The sequence below is a fragment of the Haemaphysalis longicornis genome, unplaced genomic scaffold, assembly GCF_048455015.1.
Source record: "Haemaphysalis longicornis isolate Haplotype H1 unplaced genomic scaffold, Haemaphysalis longicornis Haplotype H1 scaffold_3, whole genome shotgun sequence".
Taxonomy (NCBI): Eukaryota; Metazoa; Arthropoda; class Arachnida; order Ixodida; family Ixodidae; genus Haemaphysalis; species Haemaphysalis longicornis.
In genome coordinates, this window is record NW_027526335.1 from 51,685,647 (window position 1) to 51,704,676 (window position 19,030).

At 46.1% G+C, this 19,030-nt stretch overlaps 1 protein-coding gene across 2 annotated transcripts in view; it reads right to left on the reverse strand.

The window, feature by feature from the left end:
* Positions 1-18,770, reverse strand: part of LOC144174454 (beta-1,4-glucuronyltransferase 1-like) — a 29,075-nt gene extending 10,305 nt beyond the window's left edge. The window contains exons 1-2 of one of the 2 annotated variants that reach the window (XM_077703174.1): positions 18,231-18,770; positions 2,586-3,534 (exon numbers count right to left, since the gene is read on the reverse strand). In XM_077703174.1, the coding sequence (XP_077559300.1) occupies positions 2,586-3,439 (854 nt within the window). In that variant the 5' untranslated portion in view covers positions 3,440-3,534; positions 18,231-18,770. The remainder of the gene's footprint in view (positions 1-2,585; positions 3,535-18,230) is intronic. The other variant, XM_077703173.1, reaches the window with a different exon arrangement.
* Positions 18,771-19,030: the final 260 nt, after the last annotated feature.

Below are 19,030 nucleotides of genomic sequence, written 5' to 3' on the forward strand. Positions count from 1 at the left end.
GCACACACCTCTGTGCCTACTATAACAGCGAATTTAAAGACAAAGTTTAATCAAAATCTTTTCAACCTACTACCGCTGTAGCGCGGTCCACACATGTCAACATTCCTTGGCGCAGGAGTATTTCTGCGCAGATTTAAAGCAAGACAGCCATACGTAAACAAAAACTACGACGTACTTTCAACTAAATATTCTCTTCGGATTAGTTGTTACAAAAATGAATAAAAAATTCTGGTTATAAAAGGCGTCAAATATAGGCGATATAAAGGCAGCCTAAAAATAAAGGATAAATAGAAATATTCTTCTCGCACTGTCGCGAGCGGTGCCCAACAAAACCAAACAAGGAGGAGGAGGAGAAAAGCGAAAGGAAAGGCCGAGAGGTTATCCACGCTTAGAGCCCGGATTGCTACTCGGCGCTGGGGAAGGGGTGTTCAGGGGATAAAAGAGATGTCAGGCGAAAAAGGGGGGATAGGAGCGGGGTCGCGCACACAAAAAACACACTGGGTAAAAAACGGCGCCGAACATAGAAGAGAGAAAATATAACAAAAGCTAAACAAAAAAAAACGCGAAAAAAAATTCTGCCTAGCGCTGTCGCGAGTGGTACCAAATACAATAAAAACAGAACATCTAGAAAAGGACGCTGTCTAGAGCTGTCTGCTCGAACGGCGCCCGATCGCTGCTAAACTCTTTAAAGGGGATATGAAGACAAAATGCAACTTTGTTTGATTTGAAAGAACTAGGCTTCAGTACCTCACTTAGCTCCATCCCATCTACAAGGGACGTTCTTCAACAACAACAACAACAAAAACGCAAGAAGTATTAAAAATTTCAAATTTCACGCTACAGTGATGTGTTTTGCGCAGGAGTGACGTCGTATGGGCCAGCACTAAAAGCACATTTTTCAGTGGATTCACTGCACGTTAGCATTAAAGTGATACGAGAAAAGAGAACTACACTCGGGAACATGTTAAGAACAGCAGTAGCTCGTGTAGGGTATCACTCCGCCCGAAGCGGCGGACCCGGATGTCAACGGGCGAGCGCGTTTTGAAAGGAGATTGTTATGAGTGCGTGATATCCTTTTCTCACGTAGTTTGTCGTCGTTGCAGTAGTTTACAAGCATTTTAGGTGCAAAAAATTACGGAAGCGGCTTGTGCCTTGTTCAAAATATTCCCAGTAACGCACTACTTGCGCCGCGCAGAGTAACATCCGGCTGCGGTGATGAGGCACAGTGCCCGAGCATAGAGGCCCCACTACAACCATCCGGTCATGCGTCTTAGCGATGTGTTAGTTCGGCGGCCACCAATAGCACGAACAAGATTCTGTGACGTAATTGAAAAGCTGCTGGAAAGTGGCAAGTGAGTCTCCACTGCTTCACATGGTTTCCTTAATATCTACATCATTCGTCCAAAGCTTGCGATAAAATTAGTATCATTGTTATCGAAACAAATCAATCTTTCTAGTAAACCAAACTTGTATTTTGTCTTCATGACCCCTTTAAAGGACACGGGACTCGAGGACCGGCTATGATGCTGTCAGGGCTCTACGTGCTGCCATCATCTTTATTCTTCTCCATTTCTGTCCTCTTTTCTGCCTATCCTCCTCCTAAGGTCTAGTCTCAGTTTTAATTGAGGTGACCTCAGCTCGAGAGGCAATTATCGGCTGGGTCATTTTCTCCTGTCGCTTTTAATAAAGCAACAGCAACAATCACTTCCCTGTTGCGGCCGCATCCCGCGTGAGCGACACTACAACACTAGTTACGGCTGCATGACGCATTCCTCTACGAACAGCCACTTCGCACGTCTCATGCGTAAAAAAATATTTAATGCGTATACTGTCGTCGCAAGTTCAGCTGGAGAACAGCAACGCAGTAGGAAAGAGTAGCTTGAAAATAAAGCGGGACGAAGACGATTCAACTACGAAGGCAACGCACTGTATGGCAGTTCGCCAGTTCGGCCTTAAAATATTTACTGTGTTTTATTTGATTGATTGATTGATTGATTGATTGATTGATTGATTGATTGATTGATTGATTGATTGATTGATTGATTGATTGATTGATTGATTGATTGATTGATTGATTGATTGATTGATTGAAAACTGTATTAAAACAAAGTAAACTTTACACGTTCGCAAGCTCGTAAACGCTCGCAAAATTTCCGCCAAAGACTTTGTGCCGCTGCATCGATCGCACGCTACAGTAAAACCAATGGAATTGACTAGCGCGCGACAACATCAGGAACCATGATATTTACTCTCAGTTTGACTGATCCCTCAAATGATCTGATAGTCGTCTCGACCCAATACGCGATGCAAGTTTAAAGGGCAGCTCTGAATCAAAATATAGACAGCGCCACGCGAGCACAGTGACCACCTTGGCATTCGCGGCTGTGCACAAAAAAAATATAATTAAATTTTACAACGACTTCATTGCACTGCGCTCCTATATAGGCGCATGACTTTAGCTTAGTACAACACTAGGACACAAGTTGAGTTCATTCTATAAATTGTATACTAAGATCATACGAACCACCAGAATCGTCACTGCTCATTTTTACGCGGCCTGCTCACTATCGCTTCCTTTTCCTCACCTGCTAAGCAACTCTTTCTTAGTCCTCGGGTGCGCAACAAACTCCGTGCCTTCGAAGGCTGGCACAACGTAGAGACACCTGGCACATGGCGGCTGCAGCGTCAGGAACCTGTCCAGGCGCTCGTAGAGCCCGTACTGCGGAATCACGTCCACGTCCGTCGCAAAGAAGTACGGGCTGAGGTTGCAGCCATCGCGGGCGACGTTCCGCAAGTGGTTCTGGGGGAAAAGTACGCGGGGCAATCCGCGCCTCCTCTCGATCTCCACGAACGCCCGCAACAGGCCCTGGTGGCTGTCACAGAACAGCGGCTTGTCGTCGTCCTCCCACACCTCAGTGACCCTCGCGCCACTGTCGTTCCTGTCCAGGGGCGACACGAAGTGGAAGCTAAAGTTGTCCCTGACGGCGGCGAAGCACACCCTAAGCACGTGAACATACGTCACCACCAGCTGGAGGTCAAAGTCTTCTCTGAAGAACACTGCCACAGAGACCGGTCCGCTCCAGTGCTCGGAGAGCTCGCGCAGCCAGTGTAGATGGTCGAGCGAGGCTATAGTGGACATGCATACGGTCGACTTGGTGGATGATCGCTTGTCCCCGACTATGGCGTTCTCGTAGATTCGGTAGAGGGACTGCGAGTCCAGCTTGAACGGTGGTAGCGTGAAGACGTCGGTGTAGGCCGACAGAATACTCCTGACCCTCACGTCCGATGTCTCCAGCGGTGGCTGTTGTGGCGGGGAAGTACTTTCGGGCACGTCATAACGGAAGATGTGGTTCTTGACAGAAAGGCAGGTAAACAGCAACGTGACCGTGCTCGCGCTAAGGGCCGTCAGAATGAGGCTTCTGCGTAGCTTAAAGAGCATCACGTCCGGGCTCACCCGAAACTAATGGTGCCTATACCGTTGGCGCACGAAATCGATGCCGCCGGGTCTTGCGTGAACGCATCTGTTAGCTGAACCTGTCGTGAAAAAAAAAAGGTAGGACACAAGGCATGTTTCAAACGAAAAATTTGTAAGTCCACGGGTAATATCGTTGTAAATATTCTAGGATTTTGGTGGTTAAATGTATGCTCAGCATTGAGTCTTCACTTCTGATTCATGAGGACGGAGACACACAGATACAGTGTGTGCGTGGGCGAAAGAGAGGGACAGACAGACATATTTTTCGGAAACGTTATGTCAGGTCGTTAGTTACGGCTGTTGGTTTTTGAGTGCCCTGATTCGGGTTGGCTGACAAGCCATGCAGAGCAATGATTGGAGCTTTACTTAGAAACATGAAAGATTTATGACCTCGTCACGGAAGCAATTGAAGCGAGCCCTGGGTCGATCGTGAATAAACTTTTCTGTCATTCATTAGGGCACGCTTCTTAACTAGTTAATGCATGCTGACAAGTGGGAAAATCTTGCGCAGTTAGTCACGGACTAAGAGCGCACAAGACGCGCAGGTCGCCCAGCGTGCCTCGGCGATTTTCGTCCGTGTATACTTGCGCCAAAATTTTGTTTGCTTTTGTCAATCGCTAGCCCCGGCTATAATTGCTACCATTGAAAAAGGTGATTGGTTTGTTGAATTAAAAAAGAAGCTGTCGACCTGTGAAGTGCGTGGTGTTCCCATCTTAAAACTTTGCTGTGCGCTAGGTCACTGAAAGGTGAAATGATGGTTCACTGAATTCCCACTGCAATTCGTTCCGTGTCAGGGGCATGACACAACCCCATAATTAGCCAGCGTGGCAGAATTAATTCGGCTCCTTCAATATAAACAACTTTGATGAAAGAGCTTCTGTACGGCCCGTTGCGAAATCGATCTATTTTCGTCAGCGGTGCGTACATTATTTCATCCTGACGTCTCTTTCGTGCCTCGAAGACAGCAGGCTGAGACATCGAAATAAACCAAACGTGTTTCGTTAAAATTCTAGCTGTGTGCGTGCTAGTTTTGTAGATTTTTCTAGCATTTTTTAACTTCAATAAATTTCTTTGAACTATTTAACTTTGAACTTTGAAAAGTGCTAAACTGTGGTTATATATGTTCCTACCCACACTTAAGTCAATTTATTTGTGTATACCATACCCGTTATTACAAAAAGGCACTGCGTATTCGCTGGACCAGACCACATGATAATTTTCAGCTTTATTCTGTCGTCCAGACCACAGGGTTGGGTTCTGTTTTCAGCTACTGCTAAAAGGGCTCCATTCGCCCGTGGCGCAGTGGTAGACGTGTTGGGTTTTGGTGTAACGTCCTGGGTTCGAGTCCCAGCAGTAATAAAAAAGTTTGATTCCCAAGTGAATTTTTTGCAATAACCTGTTCTCTTAAGTCAATTCTACGCATTATTTATGTAAATAAGTGTAGATTGGTGTCTTTTAGGTCGATTTCCGCGAATAAGGATCAACTACACCGTGTTACGGTCCACAGAATACACATTAACATTACCCTGTGGTCCGGGGCACAGAATAATGCCGCACATTATCCTATGTTCATGATTATCAGCAGCAGCAGCAGCAGCTTATATAAATCCACTGGTCCACAGAATAGGCACTGCCTTACAAAAATCACAGCCTTAAGGCCATTTTTGTAATGATGGTAACAGCTTCGTGAGTAAAATCGCCAATCGCGAGCTGCCAATGAAGACCCACGCGGGTGCCGTTGTATACAGCGGCAGCAAAGATATTGGCGTAGTCACGTAATCGATATGTTGTGGATCCTTCCCACTGGAACGCATTTTTTGACAGGAGCCCAGAACACAAACACGGCTACGGTAATGGGGTTAAAAAGCGAAACGACAGTGTCTTGTTCCACTGCAAGGTACACATGACTTTGCCGAAGGAGGTGTTAGGCCTAACAACAAGCAACTATATATGCCACTAAGAAAAAAAAAATTGCTTGACAAGCAAGGCATCGGGCGTGCTTGCTTATGTGCACAAGCTCTAAGGGGGAACTTTAATGTAGTAAATTGGCAGAATCTGCTATGGGAGCGCGCACGTGCTGACTGCGCATATAGCCCGCCAAGCTCGCTCGCTGCTAGGCTTCCCTTTCTGTGATTAAAGCTTTAAGTGCAGAGCACTTCAGGGCCGCGCCTTGTCGTCGTAGCTCGCTCGCTGGACCCAAGTAGAGCCGGCGTTTCGTCGTAGCCGCTGTCGTCGCGGCCCAAACTAAAAGGCTTCGAAAGCCAAGCGATTTATATAGTCATAAACGTCCGAAACTCGTGAATCACTGGCGCTTGTCATACATCTCCCCGCTGTTAAGCGATAAGAAAACGGCAGGTACATTTGAGGCAAATCTACGTAATTAACCGGCAGCGCCCGCGTTCATTTCGCTAGGAACGCTCGTTGGGTTGGTTTTTACAATAGTAAGCGAAAAAAAGTGGCAGTGCAACGCCAACACATGCGGGAGGAAAAGCAAACACAAAAAGAACAGAACTCCCGCTGGCACCGTTTCAGGCAGGGGGCGCGCGAGCACTGCGAAGGCGGGAAATTTGATTTGCATTGGGTGGCAGCAGTGACGGGATAACGGCGCTACAGCCCATTATGGCGAATCACTGCTCTGCACTTCCGAATGCTTTTACATTGAGTGCAACAGGTTTCAATTTTTTTCTCTCTTTCGGCTAAAGTAACATGTATTAAGCAGCGCTGAACCGTGAGGATAACTAAGCAACACATTATGGAGTAACAGCATGGCTAGGTTTGTGATCTGGATGAGCAAAACAGCAAGATATACCACCGCTTGGCACACTTCACGTCGCTGTCCACTCTAAATTTGTCCTGAGCTGTGCCAGTGTTGACGTCATTCGACGTGCAGGACGAGACTTTGTTTACAAGGACCCTGCAACATTTTTTAAACTCTTTTTCTGTCCTAATTGCTTTCAGAAAGTAGTCAACAAAGACACTTAGTGCTTAGAATAAGGGGTCACAAAGTACCCCAGCCCAAAATCATGACTCTATGCCCATCAGATGACGCTGGAACTTGCTAAAAATATTTTTTCCCTTTCCCGGTCTTGGCGTTCTTTGACCACTCGAAGGACGTCATTACAGTGGTGTAGCAGCTATTGGCCGGCTTTCCTTCTTTTGCAGCTATGAACGCATCATTCGATAGCCACTTTGAAAAGAAAGAAAGCCACAAAAGCAAAGCAGACACGGAAGGCGTATCAGGTGCGACGAGCAAATCACGCAGTGCCGCTCGGTGCTGGCGATAACTGTAGCTTTCGCAGTACTTCCAGACGCGAAGGAAAGAGTGAAAGCGTTTATCGAAAGTGTTGCAGGGTCCCTTTAAATTTGTTCTCAACTGTGTAAGAGGTGACGTTAGTCAACGTGCAGGACGAGGCTCCCTTTACACGAAACACGTGCATAGTGGTCATTGCGAGATCTATCATAACATATGCTTCGACATGGTGTACGACTTAGCAGCCAATGGCGGTAGGAAAAAGATGGCTAGTTCTGAACAAATATTGCAAAACCTCACAGGCGTGTCGATGACATAATTTGGCAAGTTACTCTCCATTCTTTCGCTCCTTTCTGCTTTCTTGTCAGCTCACAGCAGTCACACAAGCGCATACCAAGCAGACATCTTTATCTGGTAAAGCGCTTGACTGAAATGGTCCTTTGTTGGTGCACTGTTGCCACTTATCAGGCAACTCGTACACGCATAGTGGAAAGGTACGAATATTGCGCCAATTAACTTCGGTTTACACTCAAGCCTTCCCTAACAAACTTTGCAGAGGACATTTAGGTGCAAGAACAAGTCGGCCTATAATGCTAGGTTTCAGTGCCGAGAGTACAAATATGGTACCCGTGGTAGCAGCAGCTGTTTAGTAACGCAGAGAATGCCAAGAGGTTGAAAACTGATATGCCCTTTTCCGCAGTACTACTTGTGATACCAGAATTCGGGAATGGCGAAATGGGATGGTTGGAGCTTATTTGCGCGTTTTTTCTGAAAGTAACAGTATAGCAGGGCCAATTCACATGCAAGGCTAATTGTAGTAACCGACGATGACCAGGCGTGTTAATATTCCAGCGGTTCTACCACATATTGAGGAATCCATAAGACCCGCAATTTGGCCCCAAATTCAGATTCACAATATTAGGGGTTGTTAAGGGCGAACCATGAAATTACTTTGTAGGCGCTGGTAAGCGGTAAACTTGTGAGCAAAACCTAGGTGGATAACTGAACGGGCGTGGGAGATATATCCAGAAATATTTTAGCACTTATCGTGCCTCTTAATTGGTGGCGCAATTAAGAAAGTAAGAATTGTTGAGTTCCTGTGCCATGATAGGAATGCGTTTTAGAAATTTCAAGTCTTTGCACCCGGTAGTTAGGCTGTGCGTTGATAGCGCATCTTAGCCATTTGCACTTCATCAGAGGTGTAATTTCGAAACTCCCGCTCGCACGTATTCATGTTTGTTAGGACAAAATCCTAAAATTGCTTTTTGAGCATATGTATGGTTACCTCTTATGAGCAAACATTAATTGGATGTATCCACGGATTGAACACATTTTGAAAATACATAAAAGCACGTGATTTACCCCAAATCAGCAAACTTGTTTTAAAGTTTTAACGCCTATTTTAAAGTTATCTTTCTGTTTTCACGGAGATGCAAGCACGCGCATTAAGAAAACATAAGGGCCAACAATGTCGCATGTCGTGCGCTTTATAACGATTATAACGACGTCTGAGTTCGAGCTACATTATAAGAAGGGCGCTTTCTTCCAGCTTCATCGAAATATGGCGACTGTATGGGGACTAAAAAACCACGCCCGTTCCCGGAACACATTCTCTGACTACTTCTTCAACGTACTCCCGGAAAAAAGCGACGGGACGTTCAGGTTGCCTGCACTCAGACGCCGGATGTGGCAACAATTATAGTCGCCGGAAGCTTGCGCCACGCGTTCCTGTTTGGGATTTTTTGTTATCGCGGAGATTAAAAAATGACGGAGAGAAAAGGGGGGGGGGGGGGGGGGGGGGGGGCGTCAGGCTATACGAAAGCAAAAGTTTTTATAACGTCCGCACATATTCAGACTTTTGGTATTCTTGCTCGGAATTTATCTCCTTTCTGTGCACAACCGTCTGTTAAACTTTCAGAACGATCGCACTGGCGCATGCGCAAACAAATTTTATGTGCGAAGGAAATCTTTGCGAACTCTAGTAGGATTTGTAGTTGCGTTTTATTTGTGCACGTCGATTCTCAGGAGTATTTTTTTTTTTCGCCCGTTTTTTTAAAGTCGATTTCAGTTCACGGGGCCCGCACCGATGAAAAGAGCACTTCTGTGATTAGTAGTGTGCATGAACAAGAAGCATATTAGAGGCAAACAAGTTCCCACTTATCAAGTACTGCTTTTAATGTTCAGTGGCCTTCGATCCCTTCAAGAGCACCTCCTAAAAGCGAGTCTGCATGCGTGGACATGTAACTGAACTACCAGGAAAGGCTGAGTAGGGTCACATAATGCTGATGCAGCCAAATTACCCAAAACATTCATTTCTTTCCAGCGGGCAAATACAGGCCGTTAAGATTGTTCGGCAGATATCAGATGTTGTTGATCTCTTCCTTGCAGTTATTCCGTAAGTTTGGGATTAGAAAACGGTTCCTCTCAGATGAAGAAAGCAAGTCAGTGATGTTCCAGTGCAACGCCATATACTACACACTTACGAAGTCACCTCCGAGTTTCCGAAGCGTCTACTACAATACAGCCCTCTGCTGAGCATGATTTGTGGTTTCTAGCGCGCAGTGTGCTGGGCTTGTATGCGTTCTGTCCGTGTGTATCGCACACCACCATCGTCATCACCCAACTATGCCCTGTTTCTTCCCTTCCCCTTTTCTTTCTCATGATCCCTGTCTTTACCTTCATTAAGCTATACTTTTCTTCCTTTCCAACTATAGCGCTGGTGGCAGTGTTTATACACGTCGTTGTTGTTTAGTGTAAAAGAAACCTTGAGCACGCCTGAGGCAGAATGTCACTAGATAACCGAAGGTGGTAGTGTTCTTTCGATTTGAATGCGCATTGGTTAGAACACGCATTAGAATACGCACTGATTCTCACTAAAGAAATTAAACCCAATCCATATAGGTTTTAAAAGAAAAAAATCGAGTAAACCTGAGCGCTTCTTGTTAGTTGAATTAAAAACCCCGCATGTAGGTCTTATAAAGATCTGATTAAGACCTAAGCACTCTGAGCTGCGATCACGAAAGCATTTGTGTCCCATTGAGCACCGCTGAGAGTTACTTGGAGTTTTGCTATTCGCATTTGGTTCGAGTATTTGATGTTAAGTATGTTCAATATCTTCGAATGTTCGGCGAGAACAGAATACTTGGGCGGACTACAGATTTTATAATTTGCATAGACTGCTACACATGCTGTAGCCCCTAGCTCATACCCCGAAAATGAACCACGTGAACGTCACCTCTAGGCAAACGTGGAAGCCTTTGCGATAGGAGGTCCTCAAGAGAGGGTTTTTGTTGTTGTTGTTGTTGTTGTTGTTTTGTTGTTGTTGTTGTTCGCATTTAGTACCTCTGCAGGTAAGTGGCATTGAGCATTTCGAAAACTGCGATAATACGTCAAAAAAGGTATGCGGAATTAGATTTGGTGTTTCCATTCAGTTTTATTTTCTTCCAATATTCGCACTTGATTAGGTTCAAAATTCTCGCTTTTAAATAATTTAGAAGACTATTCGCTGGCTTTTACGAAAAGCGTTTATAATGCCCCCAAGGCGAGCGATTTCTGGAGATTTCGTGTTTTCGTGCCTCTAATCGCCTTTCAAGGCTTCTGAACCGTTCTACATGGACGAAGTCATTGGTTTACTATAGGTGAACAAAATGATAACGCTTTCTTTTGTTCGTTTAGGCAGAGGTTGACAGATGATTGATCGCAAGCGTCTCACTAACAGGTCGCACTTCAAAAAAATTGCCGCGTATCTGCTACTTTCGTTAGAAATGTCGCCGAAAGACGATAGTCGACTGGCGCCCCTGTCAAGTAAAGGCCTCCCTTTTCTTTCCCGCTCACCTCTCATGCTGTTCCCTTCCTGTCTCACTCCCCCCAAGATAACACGCTAGAGGTTTTCTCAAGTCAATTTAAATTTACCGCGTTATAATGCTCCAAGTCGGGTGTCTCGATGCCAGCGCTGCCGTACGGCGGAGACACGCGTGAATTGAGGCACCCTACTGCAACATTTATAGAACCACGATGCCCTAATGCACGAGCGTTCCGAGCGGAACGTGGATCCAATCTATTGGAACTTTTCGTTGCTATTGCCCTTTGATTTCTTAAATTCCGCCAGGAGGTAGCGCTGGAAACAGCAGGCGACGATCTTCTGCCGTTGATGTAGTATTTCATTTGCTATCGCAAAAACCAAGCATCCGTGAAATTTTGAATAAACGAACACTGCAAATATCACTTATGTATTGATTTTCTGCCTTATGTTTGCGTAATGTCTTGTCCTAGTTCAACAATGTTGACAAGTATGAACACTAACACCAGACTTCGACGTTTAGATTTGGCTGTGAGTATATAAGAATACTGCGCACATTTTATTTCAATTTGACCAGGCGGTTGAATCGAGTCGCAAACAGACAGAAACGGACAGACCTAGATTTCTGCGTTTAAATAGCTCAAGAAAGACTAGCGTCTTTTAAAAAAAGCTACTCCTGCTACCTACGTTTACTCTTTACTATACCTTTAATGCACTTACCTCGCACCTCCCCAATGCCAGTGCGTCCGGACCAGGTTATAAAAAATTAGGTCGCAGAAGTGGCATACCAGTAACACTCTAAACTCATCTGCTACGGAAGAAATTGATTAGATACATACAGGTTTTCTTTTGACTGCGTTCTTTATCTTGTACTCCCATGTCACTTCCGACCTCCATATTGGATACACAATTGAAACAATACTTTCTCGAAGCTCCGTCGTGAGTTCTTCAAAAACATCAGACGTTCGAAGTGATGTCTGTAGACGAAGGAGCAGCTGTTGTTTGGTTGAAGGCGAACGTTGTTTCTTAGCGGTTGACACCCTTTGTCCACCGTACGTCAGGAGCACACATGTGCGCGGCCGTCATTTCGTATACAATATTACTCTTGAAAGAAGCATCCCGATTCGAAACACGTAGATGCAAATCGTGCACCCGGCTCCTCCATAACTTACGCAGTCGTTAGCGCGGTAAACCACTTCCAGATTCAATGTTATATTTATGGCGAGGCACAAACAGAAAAGAAAACAAACATAGCTGCCACTACTCTCATTGTCAGTGTAAGCGTGAGTAGGAAGGTGCAGAGTATTAGCGCGTGAAAGTTGAGTGCTGCGAATATGAGTGCTTCATGCGGTAATAAAATATAGTGTGTCCGTTGCGAGAAGTGTTTGTCGAGACCCTGACGCATACTAGGCCATAGTCAAGGCGAACTATATGTGTAGCATGTTGTAATTCGTGTGTTCCGCGTGCCCTGAGCTTCAAACTGTTTTGCTACAACGAAAAAAAAAAAAAAAAACGCTGGTTACCGAAGATGCATAGAGCGGCGGCTTGTTGCTATTGTCGCCAGATTATCTTCGTATCTCTCTGCATTTTAGGGGCGAAGCCCCTTAGGGGCCGGGGCTGTTGGCGTCTCCTGTCATCGTCGTCGTCGTAATCGTCGTCTCATGTAGTCACGGTACTAAACCACCGGGACACTCGTCTACACCTCGCGCTAGAACGTAACACGTACTAAAAAAAACACCGGGACACTCGTTTACGCCTCGCGCTAGAGTGCTTCATGCTTCAAAGACAAGAGATTCTTACAGCCAAGCTGTATACCTCTACCCCCAACGGTTTGATCTCCGTTGGCAAAAACGCCAAGGCACCAAGAATACACTTATACACTGCATGCTTCGCCCCTCCCCAGGTTTCACGTTAGTGGAGATGGCCCGGAATTTTCGTAATCTTTCTCAAGCTTGAGCCTCTTTTATGTAGTATTAGTTTGTAGGATATTCTGCTATGTTTAGCCTTTTTCTAATACTCAAATGTTGCTTGTTAGCTTTTGACTACAGCCTTTCCTTACTACTCGCGAAAGCTAACCATCAAAGGTTACCCCCCTCTCTTTGTCCCATGGGTGATTGGATCCGGCCGAGCCCTGTGTAATCGAGGCAACCTCCCGTGAAGCCAGGGCAACTTCCCTGCACAACCACGTGTGTGTGCCGAACTTTGGTGACGGAGTTTCCGAACCGTGGGGAAACCGCATGACGTTTCCTGTGCCTTTGGCGCACGATAATCCCGCACTACAACACCGGAAGGAAAACATCCTGCAGGGTGATCATTTTGCAGGGTTGCTCAGTGAGAACGCAGCGTGCGCACGATGTATCAAAACCACTAAGTGGAACTCAGCAGCGGAAAGCACGTGAGAAAAAAAAAGCCAATCCAAAGGCTGCAGTTCTGCTTCGCTAAGTACGAAATGGAGCATGATATCCACGCTCATCGAAAAAGACTACTAAACAAATTAAAGCCGTTCCACTCAATGTGAAAGCTGTCAGAAGTGCAGAGCAGCGATTCGCCATAATGGGCTGCAGCGCCGTTATCCGCTCACTGCTGCCACCCAATGCAAATCAAGTTTTCCGCCTTCGCAGTGCTCGCGCGCCCCCTGCCTGAACCTGCGCTGGCGGGAGTTCTGTTATTTTTGTGCTTGCTTTTCCTCGCGCACGTGCCGGCGTTGCACTGCTACTTTTTTCGCTTACTGTCGTAAAAACCACCCAACGAGCGTTCCTAACTAAATGAACGGGGACGCTGCCGGTTAATTACGTATGGTTTGCTTCGAATGTACCAACAGTTTTCTTTGCGCTAAACAACGGGGAGATGTATGACAAGCGCCAGTGGTTCATGAGCTTCGGACGCTTATGATTATATAAACCGCTTGGCTTTCAAAGCTTCTGGGTTACGCCGCGTCGAGGGAACGCCGTGTGGTTCTACTTGAGTCCAGCGAGCGAGTTACGACGGCAAGGCGAGCTCCTAAAGTGCTCTGCACTTAAAACAGAAACGGTGATTGGCAGTGTCGCCGGTTTAGGCGCAAACGCGAAGTGAACTTGGATGCAGCCAGCGCCTCCTTGTATCATGTTTAGGTGGTACGCGCCCTTAATTTTGTCCTTTATCACCCTATCCGCAAACCCCCTTGGAAAAAAAGCGTGCGATTTGGCGCTTCCACTGCGGAACTGCACGAGGTGCTGCGGGGTTTGACCTTGGCTGGGCTTGAAGGTCAGCTGGACGCCACGGGGCATTGACTGAACGAGACCTTTCTCTGGATTTGCACTTGAAGTAGTAAAGTTTTCGCTCTAAAATAGCGGCCAGTCTGGAAACGAGCAGCGAAACGTGGAGAAATCTACGTAGATTGGACGATAGGTCAAGGTGACTCGAGTGATGGTACTACGCGTCGCATCAATGATATTCGAGAAAAAATCGCGGAATGTCGCAAGTTGTCTCTTCCTGATAGATACCACTCGCGGAGAGTTCTAGAATGGAAATCAATAAAACAGGGAGTGCTTCTTTTCAAAACAAAGAAGCTCTTTTGGGTAAGAGTCGAAAGAGTGGATCAGATCCAATGTAGGGCTGCGACAGCTTTGATATGATTGGTGCTTCAAAGTAATGCATAAAGGCCAGAAGATTTTGCGGTCATGCATGGTGCACACGCACTCTCCTCCTGTCAGCGAGTAGTTGTACTGTTTCTGCATCCGCCTGTTCCTTAAACTGTCATGCTACAGAAACGACACGTGTAATTTTCAGAGTATTTCAGGCGTATATTCTAGGCCATGAGAGATCTTATGAGCGCCTTCGCTGCCTTAAAGACTGGAAAACTTTGAAAAGAAGGATAGTTTAGACTAAAAAAAAACAATGCATACTTGAGGCTTTCTACCTCTGAAAACAACAGTAGGAAGGAGGTATGTATTACACCGGCTCTTGATATTACTCTATTTGTTTCACGCCAGATTCTGAAATTCTGTGGGTATCAGGACGGTGAAGTGGTGACGTACGAAAAAAAAAAAACAAAAAAACTTTGAACTAGTCGAGATGCTTTAAGTATATGACCCAGTGCTGAAAGAGCACGTATTGAGAATAAGAAAGAGCACCCAAGAAATGAAAACCTGAGCTGCATATATTTCACCAGCAACACCTAACGGATCATGAAAAAGAACGGCTCCTCTTGGAGGATGAAGTCGGCACAGTATTGCGGGATGATGCTCCCGCAAAACAAATCTTGTTGCGACCAAATGGCGGGAGTGGTACAATGTGTCGACATAGGGAACAGAAAGCTTGAGGAGAAAGAAGTAGTCTTGATATTTTTCCACTGAGAAGCAGAACAGCTTCTGACCTCTCTTCTGCTCTCATCTCTTTTGGTCTCAAGGGGCCATGGAATAAGACTTTTCCCAAAGGCGAACTGCTCCGTAGAGACGTTTATTCCTCTCCCTCTCTTGTCACACTTTTTTCAGAATGCCAAACGCATTAAATTCTTGTCTTTTAAATTACGTAACGGGAGGGAAGCTATACTGCATCAGAACAACTAAGCGTTGTGGCGATTTCTACGCTTTCTGCTTGATGTTCGGCCGTCCCGTTGTATTTTTGCGCGGAAGTTTTTGTTCGTCGTTGTTGTCCAATTTTTTTTTTTGGCTTGACTGAGTAGGTGTTAGTGTGTTAATTAGACATTTATTGAAGTTATGAGACAGCGTGTTGTCCTAAAATACCTTATCTTGCAGTTTTATCAAATGTACAAAGGATAACACAATGAGCCATTCTTCCGCAAAACCTATCGCCCGCATCCGCCCAGTGTTTGGAAGAGAGTAACTCAAATTATCCACTTGAATCCATACAACTCTCCCGAGCTCTGGAGGCGCGCCCTGTGCAGCTCCTGCCTGTCCGACCAGCTACGACTGGCGGAGCGGGCTGTAGCGGCTGGCAAGGCTTATGGGGTCCTGGACTGAGGACTCCACCTCCTGAAGACGCCACACAAATTTGCTACACAGTAAAGATCTTTATCCTCCTCCCCTCGATTAGGAACGCGTGTGCTCAAAGGAAATCTTACTGCAATACAATACATTCAGTGCTTAGATTCCGGGTATGCATGGGGTTGAGACCAAGAATTAAAAAGCGCTGTTTGTTTCCCTTCGAAGCGTTAAAGCAACACGAACGATAAAAAAAAAAAACTTTATTGAGCCAATCGCGAGTACGAGGCTTCTTTTCGTGTCTCCTGTCACAATGGAACTTTCGTCGAACGGCCGTCGTGTGCACCCAGCAAGGGTGTATTGGGGGACTTTGCCAAAATTTCATTGCAATAGAGCGGCTTTCAGAGAAATTTGTGATGCGGATGTCACACAGTTTCTTTAAGATACAGTTGGCAAAAAGCTACGTTTCTGAGGAAGCTGTCAGACAGGATATAAATAAATGAATGCGCATTCATCGGACCCGACTTTTCAAACAACTGTTATTAAAGGGTGGTTGCGGCTGTATAGCCAAACAAGTGAAAACATGGCTAAAAGAGTAGGTATATGAGTGAAATTTTCTCATTCCGTTCGGAAAATTTTTTGTAGTTGTAAATTTAATGTAAGAGCACACCATTCATGACGCTGATGGTGCTTCCTATTTTATAACCTGTAGTTTTGAGATGACGGCGAGAAAGAATCCTGTAGTTTGTCGTACTTTTGCGTGTCGTACTGTCGTCTTGTCGTATTCTTGTGTCGTGATTCTGGCAGCTGGCTATGTCACAACAGCATGATGGCTGTCGTGGCGACAGGCAGTTCTGTTGTGACTACAGGAATGTTTGTCGTCGAGGAAATTGACTTTGTTGTTACGACATAAATGTGTGTCACAACAACAGATGGCTTTGTCGTAACAACAAGGCTTCTGTTGTCACAACAAAGTTTTTTTGTTGTGCAACAGGAATTCTTGTTAGGTTTCTGCGGTATTTCTGTTGTCATTTTAGACTGGGGGATTGAGCGGTAGCGAATGAAGAAGCCAGCGACAAAGCCGCCGCTGCCCACAGATCAGTTTGAGGGCCCTATCTGCTCTTACGACGTGCTGTGCTGACGTGCTGCTTTACCGCTATGCTTCTTTGTCATGTGCTGTTCTGACGCCGTGGACTTCTGTTGGTGCTGTTTTGTGGCGTCGGCGGCCCTGGTTTACCAGCTCATTTTTCGACTCATGAGGCATGTAATGATTCCGGGTTAGAACAGTCTGCGGGAAATGCAGTTTAGGAAATTGTTACTGGAACGGAAAAACGTATTCCATTACAAGTTAGCCCCAGTAAAAGTTATTTACCGTGGACCTAATGCAGCTTTGTCGGAGGAGGATGTCGAAAAATGTGTCAAACAAGAGCAATCACTGAAGTAATCTGAAGTGACAGTGAGCTCAAGTTATAATACTAGATTACTTAATGGTTTCACTCGGGATATAAAGAAAATAAATGTTAGTAGCTTCGGTTATTGCCATAAAAAACTGTCTAGATCGATGCCCACTGGGAGAAGACTACTCTCGCATCAATGTTAGTACAAAGGGACACAATGTGCGTAGTAACAGTTAATACTAACAGAATTCCTGCAGTGACACAACTTTCCAGTAAATATCGTTCGGCCCATCGGTTTGTCCGTTATGGCAGCAAAACAGTCGAGTTCTTCACAAAGAAAAGTTATACCCTCCGTGGACGTGTAGACTCAGCAAAAAAAAAAAAAAGAAAGCAAATTGTGCAGCCTCCTTTCGAAGCTCACGTTTCATACAGGAATCCGCGAAGCGGAGCTAGACATAACATCAACAGAACAGGAGACGTTCTGTGTTGAATCATCGGTTCAATGACGCTTCGCACATATAGAATACTCTTATATATAGCCCTTGCGCTTGCGTGGCACATATTATATAAGAAAGTCCGTTTTAAGCTTCCAAAAGCGATGCTGACTTACTCCCGTAACGTATTGGCGCTCAGAAACAGCTGCAAGCAATCATCAGGGCGCCTGACAAACGAACAAACACCGCTGCTGCCCCAGCCTCTATTGACAGCAACCGACAACATCTGTTAAGCCGTGCGCGAATACATTTCATCACGCAAACTGGGTCATGTATATAGCTGCGACGTTGCGGCCGTCACGTCATCTACACAATCAGTTGTCTTCACCGTTCAATGGTAGCGCCGCAACATGCACAAACCTTACCTATAGTATATTCTGTTGATGAACTCACTCGTAAGCATCTATATTATCCAGTGCGATTCAGGTAAAGCTAAAACACTTTAAAACGTATGAAGGATTACCTTCGTTTTAGTTAAAATAACAGTTCGTGGCCAGTCATTGCGTGTTTTGTCGCCGAATGCAATTAAGCGGAGTTCTAGGACGCTGTCTGTAGATACACCCCTCCTCCCATTTCACCTGCGCGCCGTAAATTTAAATCTTATGCTCACTCAGGTGTCCATCATTGTTCACGAGGAGATGGCGATACATCAGGAAATTCCCACCTGTGATAACACTATATAAGTCTAATGACGTGCGAACTCACGGACGGACTGGAGAAGCCGACAATGACCCGGGGGCCCGCAGAGTGCATTCTGCTTTCAAAACAGAAAACAAAAAGCCTAATTGGTAAAATTACAGAAAAATCGCCAGCTTTCCAACAAACTCTTGAGTGAAACAGGGTGTGCCAGTTAACTATTCCAGCCGGCAACAGCACAAGACCAAAGGACCTACCTCATGGAACAACGGGGCGCAGTGCGTAGCAGAGTCATTGCGGTCAGCGCGGCCAGCGGTTATCAGCGCCGTAGACCATGGTAGGCAAAAATAAAGTGACGAATGAATATTCCACTAATCTCTGATAACGGGAACGTCCAGTGGAGCTCGGCCGCCGCTACTGTTACGACTCCTGTGCGGTCGGACAGAGCGCGTGAAGAGATCAGAGGAGAGCGCGTCGCGAGAGCTCGAACCGGCGGCGTACGCGGCCTCAGGGCCATGATCCCCTTTCCTCTCGCTCGAACCGCGCGTCCGGCAGAGGGGGGCGAAGGCAAGTGACGCAATCAAGCGACGCGCTACAGAAACGGAAGCGGCAATAAGGCTACTAGTGGCGGCGGCGCGCCTGCCGTATAACCCGCGCCGCTGTCGAACCGAACGATCACGCATGCAAAGGTCGGTCGCGTGCGCGAATAATAACACATGCAGGCGCACTTCACGATGCGCCTTGTGGGGAAACGCGCGTGTCGCGCGTCAGGCTTCGTGCGGGCGGCGCGCGTCACGCCGAAGCGCAACTCAGCTGCGGACGCGTTTCACCTTGGACACACACAAGTTGATGCGACGCGTCGAAAGGCCCGCCGCTGTACCGTGTGTGTGGAACAGGGGGTGAACTGACGAAACACGCGCTTGCAGTGTAACCTTGCACTTACACTGTGACGAGCCCCGGTTAACGGATCGTGAGCCTGGTTGAACCTGTCTACGCATGCATACTACACCGAGAGACAAAAAAGAAAGAAAGAGAGAGAGAGTAGGTGGAGGGAAGA